This window comes from Meleagris gallopavo, chromosome 1, assembly GCF_000146605.3.
Source record: "Meleagris gallopavo isolate NT-WF06-2002-E0010 breed Aviagen turkey brand Nicholas breeding stock chromosome 1, Turkey_5.1, whole genome shotgun sequence".
Lineage (NCBI taxonomy): Eukaryota > Metazoa > Chordata > Aves > Galliformes > Phasianidae > Meleagris > Meleagris gallopavo.
In genome coordinates this window covers 12,585,684-12,601,400 of record NC_015011.2, presented here as the reverse complement: position 1 = coordinate 12,601,400, position 15,717 = coordinate 12,585,684, and the positions used below count along the sequence as shown (strand labels likewise).

Genomic DNA, 15,717 nt, shown 5'->3' with positions numbered 1-15,717 from the left:
CTAGCACACTTCACATAGCATGAGAGGAGATGTGAGGTGGTGTTTATTGATTTTGCTGAGTTATCCAAGAAAGGCTGCCTTGATAATGCCTAGGTCAAAAAAAGGGCTTAAAGTTAATGCCATATTGGAAAGACATTTTAATGGCCTCGTAGTGAAATGATTTGTGTTGTTTTGGCCAGTTCAAGGTTACAATGAAATATTGTTTTTATTATTTCTGTACCACAGTTTCTCTGCCACTGCTATGAATTAAACTGTGAGCACTACAGATTTATTGTGCAGTGAAAAGCAGCACAGATAAGGGAGCTGGGTCCTCGGCTCTGACCGAGGGCAAGTGCCAGAGCCAGCTCCACACAGTAAATGTGGGCCATTACCGAATTGGTTGCTGGAAATAATAAATGCCGGATTACAGGCTGACTTTCATCTTAATCCTGCTCATAGCATTGTATTAGGATAACAGTGGTGTACGATTAAAATTGTCCATTTTTGAATTAACTCCAAACCAAAGCATCTGCAGCTCCTGGGGGAAGGGGAATGGAAGCCCCCTGCTCAGCAAAATGCCCCTGGGTCTTTTTCTGGTGGAAAAGGGAGCAGGGGCATCACTGAAAGCAAAAGCAGATAAAAATGAAGAAAACCCATCAGGCACTGCAGAAAAAAAAAAGCTTTCACCCAACCAGTTGTAAGCCACCTACATATAAAGTTAACAACACGCAATCTGTTTTCTAGGCTTTCAGAAATGAACAACACCTTAACTCCAGACTTGGCTTGAGAAAGAAATATTTCCCAAATTTTCCTGGTGAAAGGAAATAAAGCAGGAAAGAAAACTACTTTCAAGTCTTTATATTCAAGTTGCCACTTTTCACACAGCAGTTTTGGGACCACTGTGTGCTTTCAGTACAGGTCCTCTGAAATGATCTACTATGGGATCTAAACAAAATGCTACATACCCTCCTGTATTTTCACATCCTTGTGGAGTTAAAGTTACAATAACTGACCTTTGCTCAGACTGCTCATCAGAGTTAAGCAATAGGTCTCTTCTTCTTATCAACACATGTTAATTTACCATTTAATAGCTACTTTAAGATTGAAATGGTGTAATTTAAATTTTGCCCTTCTTCATTGAAAGGTCACCCTTTCAGGGGACCTCTCCATAATCTGACATTAAGCATTTAATGGCACTAATATTGAAAAATGCAATAAGAGAATATGAGTAGAAAATGCTTACTTACCGTAGGGTTTACTACTTGGTCAGACACAAGGACCAGAAAGACACAAGAGTCTTTCTGGGGAGTTAATGACATTATTGTTTCAGTAGCTGTAATTAATGGGTGTCCATTACATCCAAATCTTAACAGATTTACTCACTCTGCCTTCAGCAAGGAAATCTAAACAATATTAGTGCATTTAAGAATGTGGTTAAATTTAGAAGCATCATTTAATTATTTATTTGACAGCAGACACATAACCCAATCATATACCTGCTGGCTGTAGCTCAGAAAGTTATGCTAGATTGTAGAACATCAGAATAAACTGGAAATTGGTAAAAAGGAAAAACAGCTTTCTGCTTAGCTTATTTTTCTTTTAACATTCTCAGCACAAAAAGCAATAAGAACTGTGGTCTATCTTGTTCATTAGAAGAGAACAAATTTTTGTGAGCACAGGAAGCGCATCGTATCTCTGAACATAAATAGACCAAGAGGAAATTGAGGCGGAGAAGTATTTCCTCAGACTTTTCATACTTAATAGCTGGATTACTTCACGAAAAGTACATTCACTGTTATTGATAACCCTGGCAGGACATGGATGGAAAGAGGCAGTGGAAGATTCCCTGCACTGAACAAGGCCGCCTTTTGGGTGGGTGCAGCTTGATAATGGCCCCATCCAGTGGGGCTCTGACCTTTATTTAATCTTTAGGACTTCAGTTCCAAAGTCCTTCTGATTAATGCGTTTACTAATTGAGAATGTATTTACAAATTTTAAACATATTTATTAATTTCTCTTCCAATTTACTAATTGTTCTTTCAGTCTTACGTGATTTCATGATGGAGGCTAAAAGCATGTTCATTTAATTTAGACAACAGCCCAAAGCTGTCAGTGGAATAAAGTTAGCTGTTCTCTGAATTCTGCTGAAAAGAACAGTTGAGACATTGCATCTCAAGATGCATAATTAAAATCAGAGTTAGAGTAGCTCTGATTTTTACCAAGGGCCAACACCAATGACGTTATTGTTTCCTCTGTTCAGTTGTTTATTCTGGATTGTCTGTCAAAACATACACAGTGGCACAGAGAGCCAAAATCTTGTAAGAGAGAAACAAGTAGTCAGCAATAATAGTATTTAGTTATTTTCAAGTAAAGAAGTAGACTAAAATTAAAACATAGAACCCAGTTGTTCTTGCAGTTTTTAATTTTAAGATTTTTTTTACCTTTAAAAGATTTATCTGTAAACTTGATTCTATAATCAAAGACACTAATGATCAGAAATGTATCCTAATTAAAAATCACACTTGAAACTAAGTTCAAAATTGTGGTTTCAAGGAAAAATAAAAATATTCTTATGACCTTCTCTTGAGAAAGTTATCAGAGGCGGTATGACATGAGTAGTGAGTTGCACATTTTTGTATCAGAGTTCCAGTATAATCAGGACAAAATATTCACTTTTTTTAACATGGTTGAAATCATCTGGCTCTTGATTAGAGGCCAACATACACATATAACTAAAAAAAAAACCAGCACAGTTTCCATTGAGTGCTCATTGTACCAGACTGTATGGTTCATTAATTTGGAAAAAGACTATTAGCAAGCCAGCCAAATTCAGCCACTATATTATCCTGTCTGGCTGGCTTAATTCAAGCGATATCAGAAATCATAATTCTTAGCAAACACTAACCATTATTCAACACATTAACAAAATGAAAAAAAGCAATCTTCTGGTACTGGATAAACCGTATTCTTCTGAGCTCCCATTCAGACTACAGTTAGGACATAATCAAACCCTTCTACAAATTTTCATGTGAGTTTTTCTTGCACAGTTGCGCATTAGACTCATTCCTCTTAAAGCCAGCATTAGATATCTCATCTGCTTATCCACTGAAGCACTTGCAGGAACTATCAAGAGGTTGTCAAGAGGCAGAGGACGTCACAGTCTATAAAGAGGAAAAATATTGCTTCCTTTGCAGATGGCACTCAGTTTTATCTCAGCAAAACACCAGCTTCTAAACAGTGTTGTTAACAAATCTTAGAGACCAACAGCCATGTGACTCGGATTTATTTAGATCTGACACAGTCGAAGGCAAAGCTGTAGTGATTCTTGAATTAATTTTGCCTGCCATTGTCAGTCTGGATACAAATACACTAGTACCTGGTGGCAAATACCTGTCATGAAGTGCCTTCATAACATTCCTCCTTAAATATTCTTAGCACTTTACCTCTATGATATTTTAAAAATAAACTGCATAAAATATTAACTAATAATGGCACTGAAAGCATTGAAAATGAACTTAATGAGACTTCCAGGAAAAGAAGCCATCTCCATCTCAGGTGGGTGCTTTATGTGGTCAGCGCTAGTCACGTCCTGGCTACATGTTATTAAGCCTCCAAAGCATGTAGGAAAGCAATTGGGAAGCATAGTTTTGGTTTAGGTAGGACTAATGAAGCAACAAGCAGAAGCTGCTCAGCTTTATTACACTATGCCAGTCAAAATCATCTCCTATCAGCGTTGGTGTCTAGATTCAACTTTAAGTAAATTTTATTTTATTACCCTTAGGGCAAAAGCATATAAAGTGTAGGCAAAATAAATTAATGTTTCAGATTATGCAGTGTATGGAAGTAGTTGGGGCTTATAATAGAACCTGTTTTACTGCTTATAGTTTCCACTAAGTCAAAAATTGTCAGAGCTTCAAATATATCACCTAAAATGATATCCATGAAGGTTGTCTCTACCTCAGCATTTTTCAAAAGTTTTAAAAATCTGCGAATTTCAGTTAAAAGCCTATGAAAAGGAGTAAAATCATTGCAAAAAGAAGAAAATACTTAGTTCCTCACACACAATCCTATAACTACGGAAATTAAAAATAGAGTAATCTGCACATGCATATACCTTAATATTGAAAGTATGACTGTAAGTCTTAGACAGTTAGATTTAGCTAACTAGCTGATTAGCTAAATCTAACTGGATTTAGTTTGATTTAGGCAGTAAACACAACAGAGCATTGGATTTACTGTGATCTACTTGCTTTAAGAAAGAGGCAGCATCTTGCTTTCATGCAGTAGTTTACTGATATAAGCTTCTTTATGGTAATCATTCTGCATGTTCTCTTACCTGTTTTCATGATTAATTCAAAACCTGAGCATTCTTAGTTTAAAATGACTAAGGTCTAGGCTCATTCATAAGGTCTGAAGTCATTTGTACAACTTTTTATTTGGAAGATGAGAGGTTGTGAAGATTTACAGTGTCACATACTGCAAGGGTGGCTGTGCTCAGTTAGCATCTTTTAGCATCTCTAGAAGTGGGGTAAATGATGCCTCCCCTTTCCTGGGCAAATTTGCCTTCAGTTTCTGCTATGTAACTGCTTGCATTTTAATCACCTGTTTGCTCATGATTGCTTTGTTGGTCAAGAGAGAAGCAAACATTCAAACTGCAGATTTAAAAAAGATATATTTTTAATATTTCTATTTTAGAATTACTCATAGTACAGTAAAATGGAGTAATAGGGATAACATTAATAATAATTTTGAAAGTCATATTGAAAATAATGACATACTGAAAATTACATGAAAAGACATTGTTTTTCAATGACATCTCAATAAATCCAGTTTTGGAGAACAGTTGTATTTCATCTTTCTCCCTTTCCTTGGGGAGAAGCTATTAATACAAGTTGGATTAATACTGGTTTTGTAAAAGAAGCAAGCACTAGATCCTTGTGGTTCCTATATATTTTAAAAAGACTGTTTTAATGACAAAGAATAATGCCTAAATGTATCTGACAGTTTTTCAGATGTGTTCATTTCTGTTTTTCTATTGTCAAAGTTTTACAGAATTAGATGCTCAAATAATAAATATTTTACATTCTTATGATTTTGAGAAAAGAATGTACATTAAAAAAAAATTGATAAAAGCAAATATTTCATCATGGTAGTAACTACTACTTACATTGACCTTACATTGATCACATTCCCAAACTAACTTACTCTTAGTACAACCAGACTGATTATTAAAATAGGAATAGAATCCCACTCTTGTCATTCCTCTTTGCTTTGTGTGTCTGCTCCTCTCTTTACAGGAACATGGGGGAAGCACCACATCTGCCTTGCAACTTTTCAGTGGTGTTTTTTTCTTAAAAGCAAGAACTTTTGTCTTCTTTGCACAGTCTGAGAGTGTCCAGATTTAAGAGAGAACATTCTTCATAATATCATACGGATGGTATTGTCAGCAAATATGTCCGTCTCCACTTTTTGGCAGGACATTTTGATTTGGCTTTCTTGAAGAGTGCTGTACCAAGAGCTGATTGCAACAGTAACAGATATGGCACGTTATTAAGTCTATATTGCTAGTTATTTTTCCTGTTTATGTTCCTGTCATTTTTCTATGAGTGAAAAGTCAGTATGTTGCAGCTTTGCCTCACAGCCTCCTGCCAACCAAAGTGGTTAAACCAGCTGAAGTTCATTGGTTTTGATGAGTGTGATTAGAGCCTGGAACTCCTAAAAGCCACAGAAGTAGAAACTGACAGCAGATGCCACTCAGTAGAGTAGACCATCTCAGCAGATGGGCAAAAATGAAATGTAAAGGCTTTTCCTGACATCATTTTGTTTAATATGATAGAAATAAAGTGCCTTGTCAGTAAATTATACCCAAAGAGTTGCTTTGTAGTCATTTTGGGGATATGTTTGGTAATTCAGAGTCCTGCTGCCTTTGCAGGATTAATTATTCTTGCCTTGTTACAGCAGAATACGTATCAGAGCAGCTGAATGTGCCCCACACAGCTGTAGTGAGTGGATCGGAAGTATCTGCTGCTACGTTTGCAATATAACAGTAGTAAAAGATACAAGAAGTTGACTTCGTCGGTCATTTCCAGAGTGCTAGTTGGTGTATTAGCTGAAATTATGGAGATGAGATGTAATCCCACCTTTTGGTTATTTTTCCCTCTGTGCGTGATGTGTGCCACAGAGTGGGAAACCAGATGTGCAGCACTGCTGAGCTGAGAGCTATGATGGGAGCTGCCTCGGGGCGCTGGGGCTGCAAGCAGTGTGTGACATTCCCACTCAAATGTGCAGACTGATCCCTGATGCAGGTGGTTGACATCTTTTTAATCGGACCATTTCTTTTATTACAGCAGTAATGTATCCCAAGTTGCAAAATTTTATCTCCAGCATTTTCTTCATTTGTATATTTAAACGCATATATGTGTGTTCTTTATTTATGTGCATCTATATTTTATATAATTTATATTATTTAATATAGTACCTTTTCTATAATATATATTTATATTTATGTACATGTATATGCATGATTTTCATTGTGACCAAATATACCTACAGCACACACAAGCATAACACACCACATGTACCACCCATAATTCATACCCCTACTGTGAGCAAAGCTGTGTTATGCACCCAGCAGCAAAATGATGCGATCAGAGGTGCTGTTTAATTGAGAGCAGCTTCTTTTAATTTGGAAGGTAGCTGCTATCTGCTGCCTGCCCTCCTTTAAGTCTCATATTTCAACCTGTCTCTGAAGTAGACATGTTGATCTCTGAAGCACAGCTTAGGATTTATCTGTTTCATTGGGTGTTGAATTTCCTGAGGGATGAATTACTCCATATTTGAGGGAAAAAATAGTATTTTTAGTGTATTTAATTATCACTCAGATTGTTTATCAGTTTGGTAGGTTGCATTGTTCAATCTCAGATTTTATTATTTTGACTGTTCCCGTTATTAATTGTTAAGCTTATCATTCATGACAGCACCCAGAGGCACCCTTTTATAAATCAAAAGTAAATATATTACCCTACCTTGCAGGGGTGCCATAGGGCTTAATTAGTTCATTTTTGTAAAGTGTTCTGAGATTCCCAGATCAGCATCAAATGTTTATCATTAATTATAGGCTCTAGTGAGTCTATGGGATGATATCTTAATTTAATTCTCTTTGGGCATCCTTAAAATAACTAATTTTGTAATATCTTTGTTCTTTCAAATTCCTGGAGAACATTTGCCTGTGGCTCAAGTAATTCTGATCTTCCTATCATTTACTATATTTTTATTTCTATTTTTTTTCCTATGTACCAGTACAAAAATCAGTCTTTTACTATTTTCCCTATAAATACTGCTATGTGGATTAAACTCTAATAACAAGAATTTGTTTAAATATTATATGGTGGTGGGTTTGGTTTTTTGTTTGTTTGTTTTTAGTTTTTGTTTGGTTTGGTTTGGTGTTTTTTTCCTGCAGTGGGGGAGTGTTAAGCAATTTATTTTGCTTCCCTTGGGAAATCTGCAGAGATTACACAGCACGGCTGTGATTTATCATTCCCACTTTATTTCTGACTCATAAAGCATGCATTATTTTGTGTTTACCTGAAGCAACAGATTCCAGGGGATTACATCATCAATGCACTTTAAAATACAGAGAAGTGATGATGTGACAAATGCACAGACAGTAGTGATTGTTACTGGACATTTATTGTTTGAATGTATCATAACTCTTATGATTTCATCACTTTTCCTAGGATCAGGTTCATGCCGCTTTAGTTACTCAGATCCCAGCATCACAGTGTCCTACAGCAAGAACAGCTCTGCAGATTGGACTCAGCTGGAGAAAATTAGGTTTGTTACAGCTTTTTAATCACTTTCGTGCTTTCTGGGTGAGCAGGTGTTGATTAAGCTTCAATCTTTTATAACTTTTTTGATTGCTAACTTTTAAGTTCTCACTTGTTTAGGCATATTAAAAACTGAGGGATGAAATTGTGGCCACTAATACTAATTGCAGTACTGCCATTGCTTTTGGCAAATCACAGTTCCATCTACCTCCTGTGTGGGAGGTCAGGAAGGTAATGACTTCAGAGTTAAAATGCAGCTCCAGTAACCAAAAAGCTCAGTCTGTGCTGTAGGCTTGTGTTTCTGGGTCTCACCAATAGCCATGCCAAACCTTGCTGAAGTGAGGAGGTGAATGCTGGGGTGGGTAACACAATGTTTTTTATCAAGAGCGGGTTGACTGTTAAATCATCAAACTGTTCTTACATCAAAGGTTAGCAAATGCAGTGACATCCTTAAGAACAAACCATGAGTTGATAAAAACAAAAATAAAGCACATTTCATAGCCATAGACACATCAATCTGCATTATGTACCAAACACCGAGAAATAGGGCCTGTTGTGCTCTCCTTGTGATTACTTCATTGCAAATCAACACGTCAATGGCTTTTGCATTTCAGCATCATTTTTAATCTCAGCAGGAACAATAATGTATACTGTTGCGAGTTTCTACTTTGGTAGGATAAAATGATCCATAAAAATATATAGTTTGATGTGGATGTTTGGCTCCTAACAAGATATGTTGAATTATGCCTTGTTTTTTAATAAACTGATTTACATGAAAGCACCAAGGATTACAAATGAGAATCTTATAATCTTTTCTTATGGGGCTCTTCAGCCTGGAGAAAAGACTCTAGGAAGAAGGACCTGAGAGGTGCCTTTCCATATCTAATGGGGGGTATGAGAAAGAAGGGAACGGACTCTTTAGCAGAGTCTGTGATAGGACAAGGGGAAATGGTTTCAAACTGAAAGAGAGGAGATTTCAACTGGGTATAAGGAAGAAGTTTTTTACCATAAGAGTAGTAAAGTATTGGAACAGGTAGCGCTGTGGTGGATGCCCCCTCCCTGGAGACATTTAAGGTTAGGTTGGAGGGGGTTCTGAGCACCCTGATCTAGCTGTAGATCCCCTGATCGTTGCAGGGGAGTTGGACAAGATGGCCTTTAAGGATCTTTTCTAATTCAAATGGTTCCACGACTCTATTGTGATGGAGCAAACACAAGCCTTTGAAACCCCAAATTTCTGAAATTAATGCTTGTGTTGTTTGAATGGTGTTGCTTTAACTCTGACAGCTGGAGCTGGCAGCAGAAAATAGGTCAATAGAGCAATGTCGTGCAAAGCAGAGAGGAAGATGAATTATGAAAGGATGCTCATCTCTCCTGTGGTTCCTATGAGTTATAGTGTTTACGTGAATGTGCTTCAGCAGCTTTCTCTCCACTGCAGGCAGCTCCAGGGAGCAGAGAAATTGGGTAGAGTGGAACAGAGATGCTGATGGTCAGTGTGCTGTGCAGGGACAGTGCCACGTGGTGCTGATTGTGCCATGTTGGTGTTGTTTCAGCACAGGCAGGGGAAGGATGTCTCTTGGGCAAGGTGGGTGCTGGGCGTGAACGGTCCCAAAGGCTTGGGGAGATGTGGCACATGAACTGTGACTTCCTTATCATTACCTTTTTGCCATACCTGCAAAATACCAGACACTAGCCAGTCACCTTGGAAGTGTGACCAGCATCAGGAATGAATGCTGCCATGCTGTATGCTTCTGCTCTCCAAACATCTCATTGATCTGTTCCTCACAGCCCCAGCCTGCAAGGTCTCTGCAGTGGGGCTGCCTTTGTTTGATCTGTACGTACACTACTGAGGACAGTGGGACTCTGCCTCAGGGCAGATATTTTCTAATCTCTTTATAAGATTTACCATCATACGAGTGATATCAGCATAGCTGTATCACACTTAGTAAACATGTTAAATGAGTGAAAAGCGTTCCTGGTTATGGCTTATGTTTGGTCTAATTCCATATCACTCTTTTTCAGCGCTCCTTCCAATGTCAGCACAATCATACACATCTTGTACCTTCCTGAGGATGCTAAAGGGGAGAATGTCCATTTTCAGTGGAAACAGGATTATCTTCATGCTGGAGAAGTGTATGAAGCCTGTTGGGCATTGGACAACATCCTGATCATCAACGCTGCTCACAGAAAAGTTGTGTTAGAAGATAATCTTGATCCTGTGGATACTGGCAACTGGCTTTTCTTTCCTGGAGCCACAGTGAAGGTTAGTTTGAAAATAAATAAATAAATATTTGTAATGGTTTAATTTCATTATTTTTATGTATGTGTATTATTATTTATTCCAACTCAGGATATTTTATGATTATGATCTAAAACTTAAGGACAGTTAGGCCCTTCCATCTGTTTGCAGAACTGAGTTCTGTTACTCTGTTTTTACCTATTTCCTATCCCACTGGGGCTTCCTAAAACAATGCAACTTTTCTGCCATTACCAAAAGCAGATGACAGTTTATAACTACTGCCATGTCAAAGATCATACAACAGAAAATGGGAAATGGCTTCCTTTTAGGAAAACAGAACAGTATTTTTGAAACAAATTCAAGTCAGGTATTTTGAAATCTACCTGTTAATTTATCTCAGTGTTGTTTGGTACTACTAGTTGATGATATTCAGCACTCTCTTTGTCACAAGTCATCATAAAAAGCTCTACTTTCCTCTTTTTCTGTGAATATCACCTCTGCTCCAGCACACGTTCAGGTAGTGAGAGCTTCTTAAAAGTCTCTGTTGTGGTGAGACTCTGATCTGATAAGTGGGATTTAGCAAGATCATACTACCTTTGGAAAAGCCCTAAGGAGATTTGCAAGATCTCTGTGCATACAGTTGCTCCAAATACGGAGTTCTTCTATATCCTAAAATCAGTTGTATCCTTGCTTTTTATGTTTCCAAGCAGACAGAAATTGAACAGTTAATGACGTTCAGTTTTCATCCTATTTTTCATTCACAAAAAAGGGCAGCTTTGTTGTCAGAGTTCATTTATGAAGCTGATAGTTGTTTTGGCAGTCACGCAGGAAATAGGTGTCGTGTTCTCAGGGCAGAACAATGTTGACTGTGGCTTCAGCCTTTTCCCACAGAATCTAACCTAAAGTTAATCTTCTTAGAAATAATCTCACTAGTCTACTCATAGTACCAGCATATCAATTTTTTAAAGACCATTTGAACTACAATGAAAACTTTTTTTTCATGAGATTTTAGATCAAATTGATCTTAGATCAAATAATGTACTGATTATTTAATGATTTTCTATGATCTTTTCATGTTTGTTCTGATGTCCATCTTACCTATGGATTTCAAAATCCAGTCCACAAGTGAGAAGGTATGAGAACAAAGTAGTGATTAATGTGCCATAGGTACAATCGCATCTTTCAAAATGGCAAAGCCCAACATCACTTGCTCCTTCTAAAACATGCATAAACAGCATCTATACTTCATCAAGTAAATATCTCTTGGTTTGGTTTGTTTTGGTTTGGTTTGTTTATTTAAAAGCCAATTTAGTGTCAGTACTCAAGTGTGGTCACTTGAAAGATGAGGGGCTTGAACATTGAGATCAGGTAGTTCTCCTGGACAGAAATATCTTTGAAACTCCAACCTTGTGTGAGATAAAAGCAAGGATTCACAAACCTGCCATTCCTCCAAGGCTGTCTTCTGTTCTATGGAAAACTGGAATGTGTTTTCTAAATATGTTTCTATACCTACAACATTCTGCTATGCTGAACTCCATTTCAAGCTAATGAGACCTTTCTCTAACATTCAGGACTGTTTGTGCCATACACATTTCAATTCATATCCACCTGTCCTCTGTAAATTAATATTTCACACAAATTATCTTTCTTGACTTCTTTTGATACTTTTCTTTGCAAGTTTCCCTGACAATGCTAACAAACGGTCACATTTCTGGATGTTATTTTTTGTCTAACACGGTTTTAACTGATGCATACAAAACTGTGGGGCATAAGCTCCTTTCCAAAGTTGTGCTATAAAGTAATGTCATTAAACCAAGGGAATTGTTCAGAAAAACATAAAGAAACAAAACAAAACAAAAACAAAAACAAAAAAAATATTTTTTTTTTCAACTGGATTTGTTTTCTACATTTATCCTCACTTGCTCACCACCTCTCAGCACAGAGAGAGAATGATTGACATTTTACTTTTGGACTATTCCAGTAGGCATTGTTCAGACAGTGCAGCCTTCTCCTTGGAGACTCAGGACAGTGAATGAGGCAAGCAAGGGATCTTTCACACCTTAGCTGGTACAACACTCCCATGCTTGGTTTTGGCTTGTGCTGTCTCCCAGATATTATTTCAAGGAATGCACAGGCATGGATGGGCCAAGATCTGTTTCCAGTAAGCAGAAGGAATGACTCCACTCTGCAGGGAGGAAAAAGTTTACCCAGCTGGATGCAAACTCTGCTGTGTCATTTGTTGTCAAGGCCTGAGAATGGTCCTTGGCCGAATTTGGTTGCTGTCACAACCCCAGCAGTTAAAACTGCCCACCTCATCAGTCCCTTCAACCATCCCAAATCTTTTCAGACAGTTCTCATTGAGTTCCATTGTATTGCCTTAGTGGATTTTTGTTAAGCACTTTATTCATAAGGATAGACATTTAGATAAAGTTTGCTGTAGTTTACAATAAATGTTGGTGCAGCTCACATAGGTAGTGATTGTTCAGTGAGTTCTCCCCCAGTCGTTGCCCAGGAGAAGACTTTGAGAAGTGCTTGTTCTGTCTGGTACAAGCTCATGTTGGATGCTTATCAAGCTGCAAATAAAGTATATTTTTTTCTGCAGGAATTTTTCTTTGGTAGTACTTGAAGTCTACAAAATTAATAGCAAACCCTATAATTCTATGATCTCTGCTGGTAAAAGTACTCTAATTCATAGCTGCTCAGACAAAATAAAAAGGCATTGAAATGAAGAAATGTGATATCATGAAGGCTACTATGTAGGTCCTGATTTAGGTTCTCTGGTAGATTCAGTCACTGGAGAGGACAGTGTAATTATACACTGATATGCTCACTCCACTTTGGTGGAATCAGGCTCATTTCCTAGATGAGCACTTGTGGGAACTTGCCTATGTCCAGTAAGAAGTGATTCCTTTTCCTTCTCCAATCTTTTGGAGCTTGTCAGAATTTTTGTTTTGTTTTGTTTCTTGCTGCGCTCAGGAGTGGTTGTTGCTCGTTTGAAAGCACATGGCTGGTTGCAGACGCAGCTGGAGCTGGCTATTGAGATAGGAGGCAAGCTGAGAGATAAGCCACCAAATTTGTGTGTTTCAGTTCCAAAGAAGACAGCAAAAGACAAAAAAAGATGCTGTTAGCAAGGCCAAACACCCCTTAGGAGATTAATTGGATCCACTGGAACGTATTTATCTGTGTTGGACTGTAAGGAAGGGTGTTGAACAGGATAAATTCCTGACTGCATTTCAATATTTGCAGTGACAGCTCTGAGTGTGAGCATGGTGTTGCAAGCAAGCATGGCTAGGGTATAACACTGGTGGCCAAGTCTGCTAAACACACAAAGCACTGCTGTGCTCTGGGCACTGTTAAAGGTCTGTGGGCCTTAACACCTCACAGCTAATCAGGAGGAGAGATGAAATCTTCCTTCAGTAATGCTTCTTGGATATTTACTTCTAAAGAGCAGAGAGCAATCTCATCTTTCAGTGGATGCTTCATATATTTTGTAATTTGACCATAAATTATTGTTGTCTTTTGAGGTCACCCTCTGCCAAGTTTTCTTGTTTTCTCTGATTGCTTTGGTCTAAGTTTGAATGTGCAAGCTCAAAAGCTAACGTTGAGGTGGGAGCCAGCTTCAGTAGTCTTATAGTTCAAGTTGATTTCAGGCCCAGACAGTAGTATCTAAGATGTGTGATTCACCATCATGGACATTGCCAATAAATCCTGAAAATATCCCAATGCCATTATCCTGATAACATCAGCCTCTGTTGTAAAAGATGTGCTGAGGTTTGTAAACTCATCTTTTTTTTTAATTGATCCTCAAGTGGATTCCAAGTGTGTTTTGTCTCCAAGGCATCCAAGTCAGCACGATCCCTGTTTTAGCTATGTTGCCTCACTTATCAATATATTGATACCACGCAGTCACGCCTGCTTGTGATAGTTAAGCAGCACGTCATCACCACTCATTTCAATTTCTCAGAAACACAATAGAACTTAGCAGAAGAGGAAGCTTACAAAGAAGAGAGTGGGAGAACTGAACATTCACATTCAGAAAATACTCTGAAAATGTGTCCATAAAACTTTGTGACCTTTCACCATACTCTGAGCACATCAGGGCTATGAACATCCTAGATCTGTGAGTCCTTCCTGAACATGTGTTGCTGAGGGTGACTGAGCACAGGAGACATATGGGCAGGCCTAGAAGTTTGGCAAAAAGAAATGTTGATTAAGCTATTCCAAACTTCCAGTTCCAGAGCAGATTTCCAAATTTCTGAATACTCTGTTAATTAATAGGAATGGCATTGGATGGTCTTTTTTCAAAACAAGTATCTTAATATTTCTATATATTTTTGTTGGTTTTAATTGCTTGTACTCAAATGAACTGTTTTTTCCTCTTTTTATCTTGTTCTTGAGGAACTTATTGTCTGAAGCAGATAAAGAGTATTTGTCTGCATAAAGAAGGGTGATTCTCTAGCTATGCCAGTGTGAAAATGACAAATGGAAATTGCTGTGACTCTATGCTGGGCAAAGATACATGAACGTAGTTGTTTCTGACAAGACTCTTCTTTCTGAATAAGATATAGCAAGGCACGTTTTGCTTTGTGGGCCAAACCCAGCCTTCTAGCCAGCTGCTTTGCCTCGCAGGAGCCACTACCTACCACATCTTCCTGGGAAGAGATGAGCTGGCTTCCAGCTGCACCTCAGCTCTGAGCCTTTCTTGCTTCTCTGCAGATGGATGGAGGGGTGTGAGAAGGGAGGAGAGGTGAAGACAACAGAGTAGGGTGCAGAAAACCTGTCCACAGGCTCCCTTTAGTGAGAATGTGATCACTACATAATCACTAACATCTATAGGACTGGACTTAGCCCATGCGTGGAATTGTTCTTGTTTTGTTGTTATTTTTTTGGTGTTTTTTTGTTTTTTTTGTTTGTTTTTAATAATCACTGTTTTAATTAAAATAGTAATAACTTAGATTCAGTGGCTTGGAGTTCCTTGGAACTTAGTTTGATGGTTGTGCTGAGTTGTTCGGGCAGCTGAGCAGAGCTGTGGGCAGCAATGCTGAGCAGGCAATTTTTTCCATGCCAGTTCCCTGTGGCTCAGAAGTGTGGTGTAGTGTGGCAGGGAGCCAGATTTAGCACTGAGCTAGCATCAAAACACCAGGGGTGTTTCCTGCCTCCTAGAAAGAAAAAATTTGGTCTTCACAGGTCACTGTGAGATGCACATTAGTAAAAGAAGTGGGGATTGACCCATTAGATGCCAAAGAGTAGAAATGGCTTTGGCTGATTCTTTCTTGCTCAGATTTTACACTGCCATTGATACATCATTACTTTCAGAAGAACAGGTGAGGTTGTATCATGCCCACTGCAGAGTACTAGAAGCATCAACAGTTTCCAATAATATAGAGGAATAGTTCAGTGCATGCAAGTTAAATAACTCATTAAGAAAATCAGTCATCACCAGAGTAACCGATGTTATACAAACATCATGAAATGTCCCAGCAGCCAACAATGATACAAATTATACCATTTGGTCAAAAACAAGCAAAATGTTTTGAGCACCAGCCTTTCGATGTGAGTCTATAATTGGAAATGATTTGTAAAACCACACATTATAGACTGTTACTACATCACAGAACAAGTATCATCCCATTGTTTTTTTGCAAAGGGAAGGTGCAGAATAGCCTTCCTTGCACC

General features: G+C 38.1%; 1 protein-coding gene across 1 annotated transcript in view; it reads left to right on the top strand.

Annotated features, from left to right (window-relative positions):
• LOC104917491 (reelin-like) overlaps positions 1-15,717 on the top strand; it is a 94,548-nt gene that overhangs the window by 20,046 nt on the left and 58,785 nt on the right. Inside the window, exons 5-6 of the mRNA XM_010728792.2 lie at positions 7,716-7,812; positions 9,825-10,065. Coding sequence (XP_010727094.1) covers positions 7,716-7,812; positions 9,825-10,065 — 338 coding nt within the window. The remainder of the gene's footprint in view (positions 1-7,715; positions 7,813-9,824; positions 10,066-15,717) is intronic.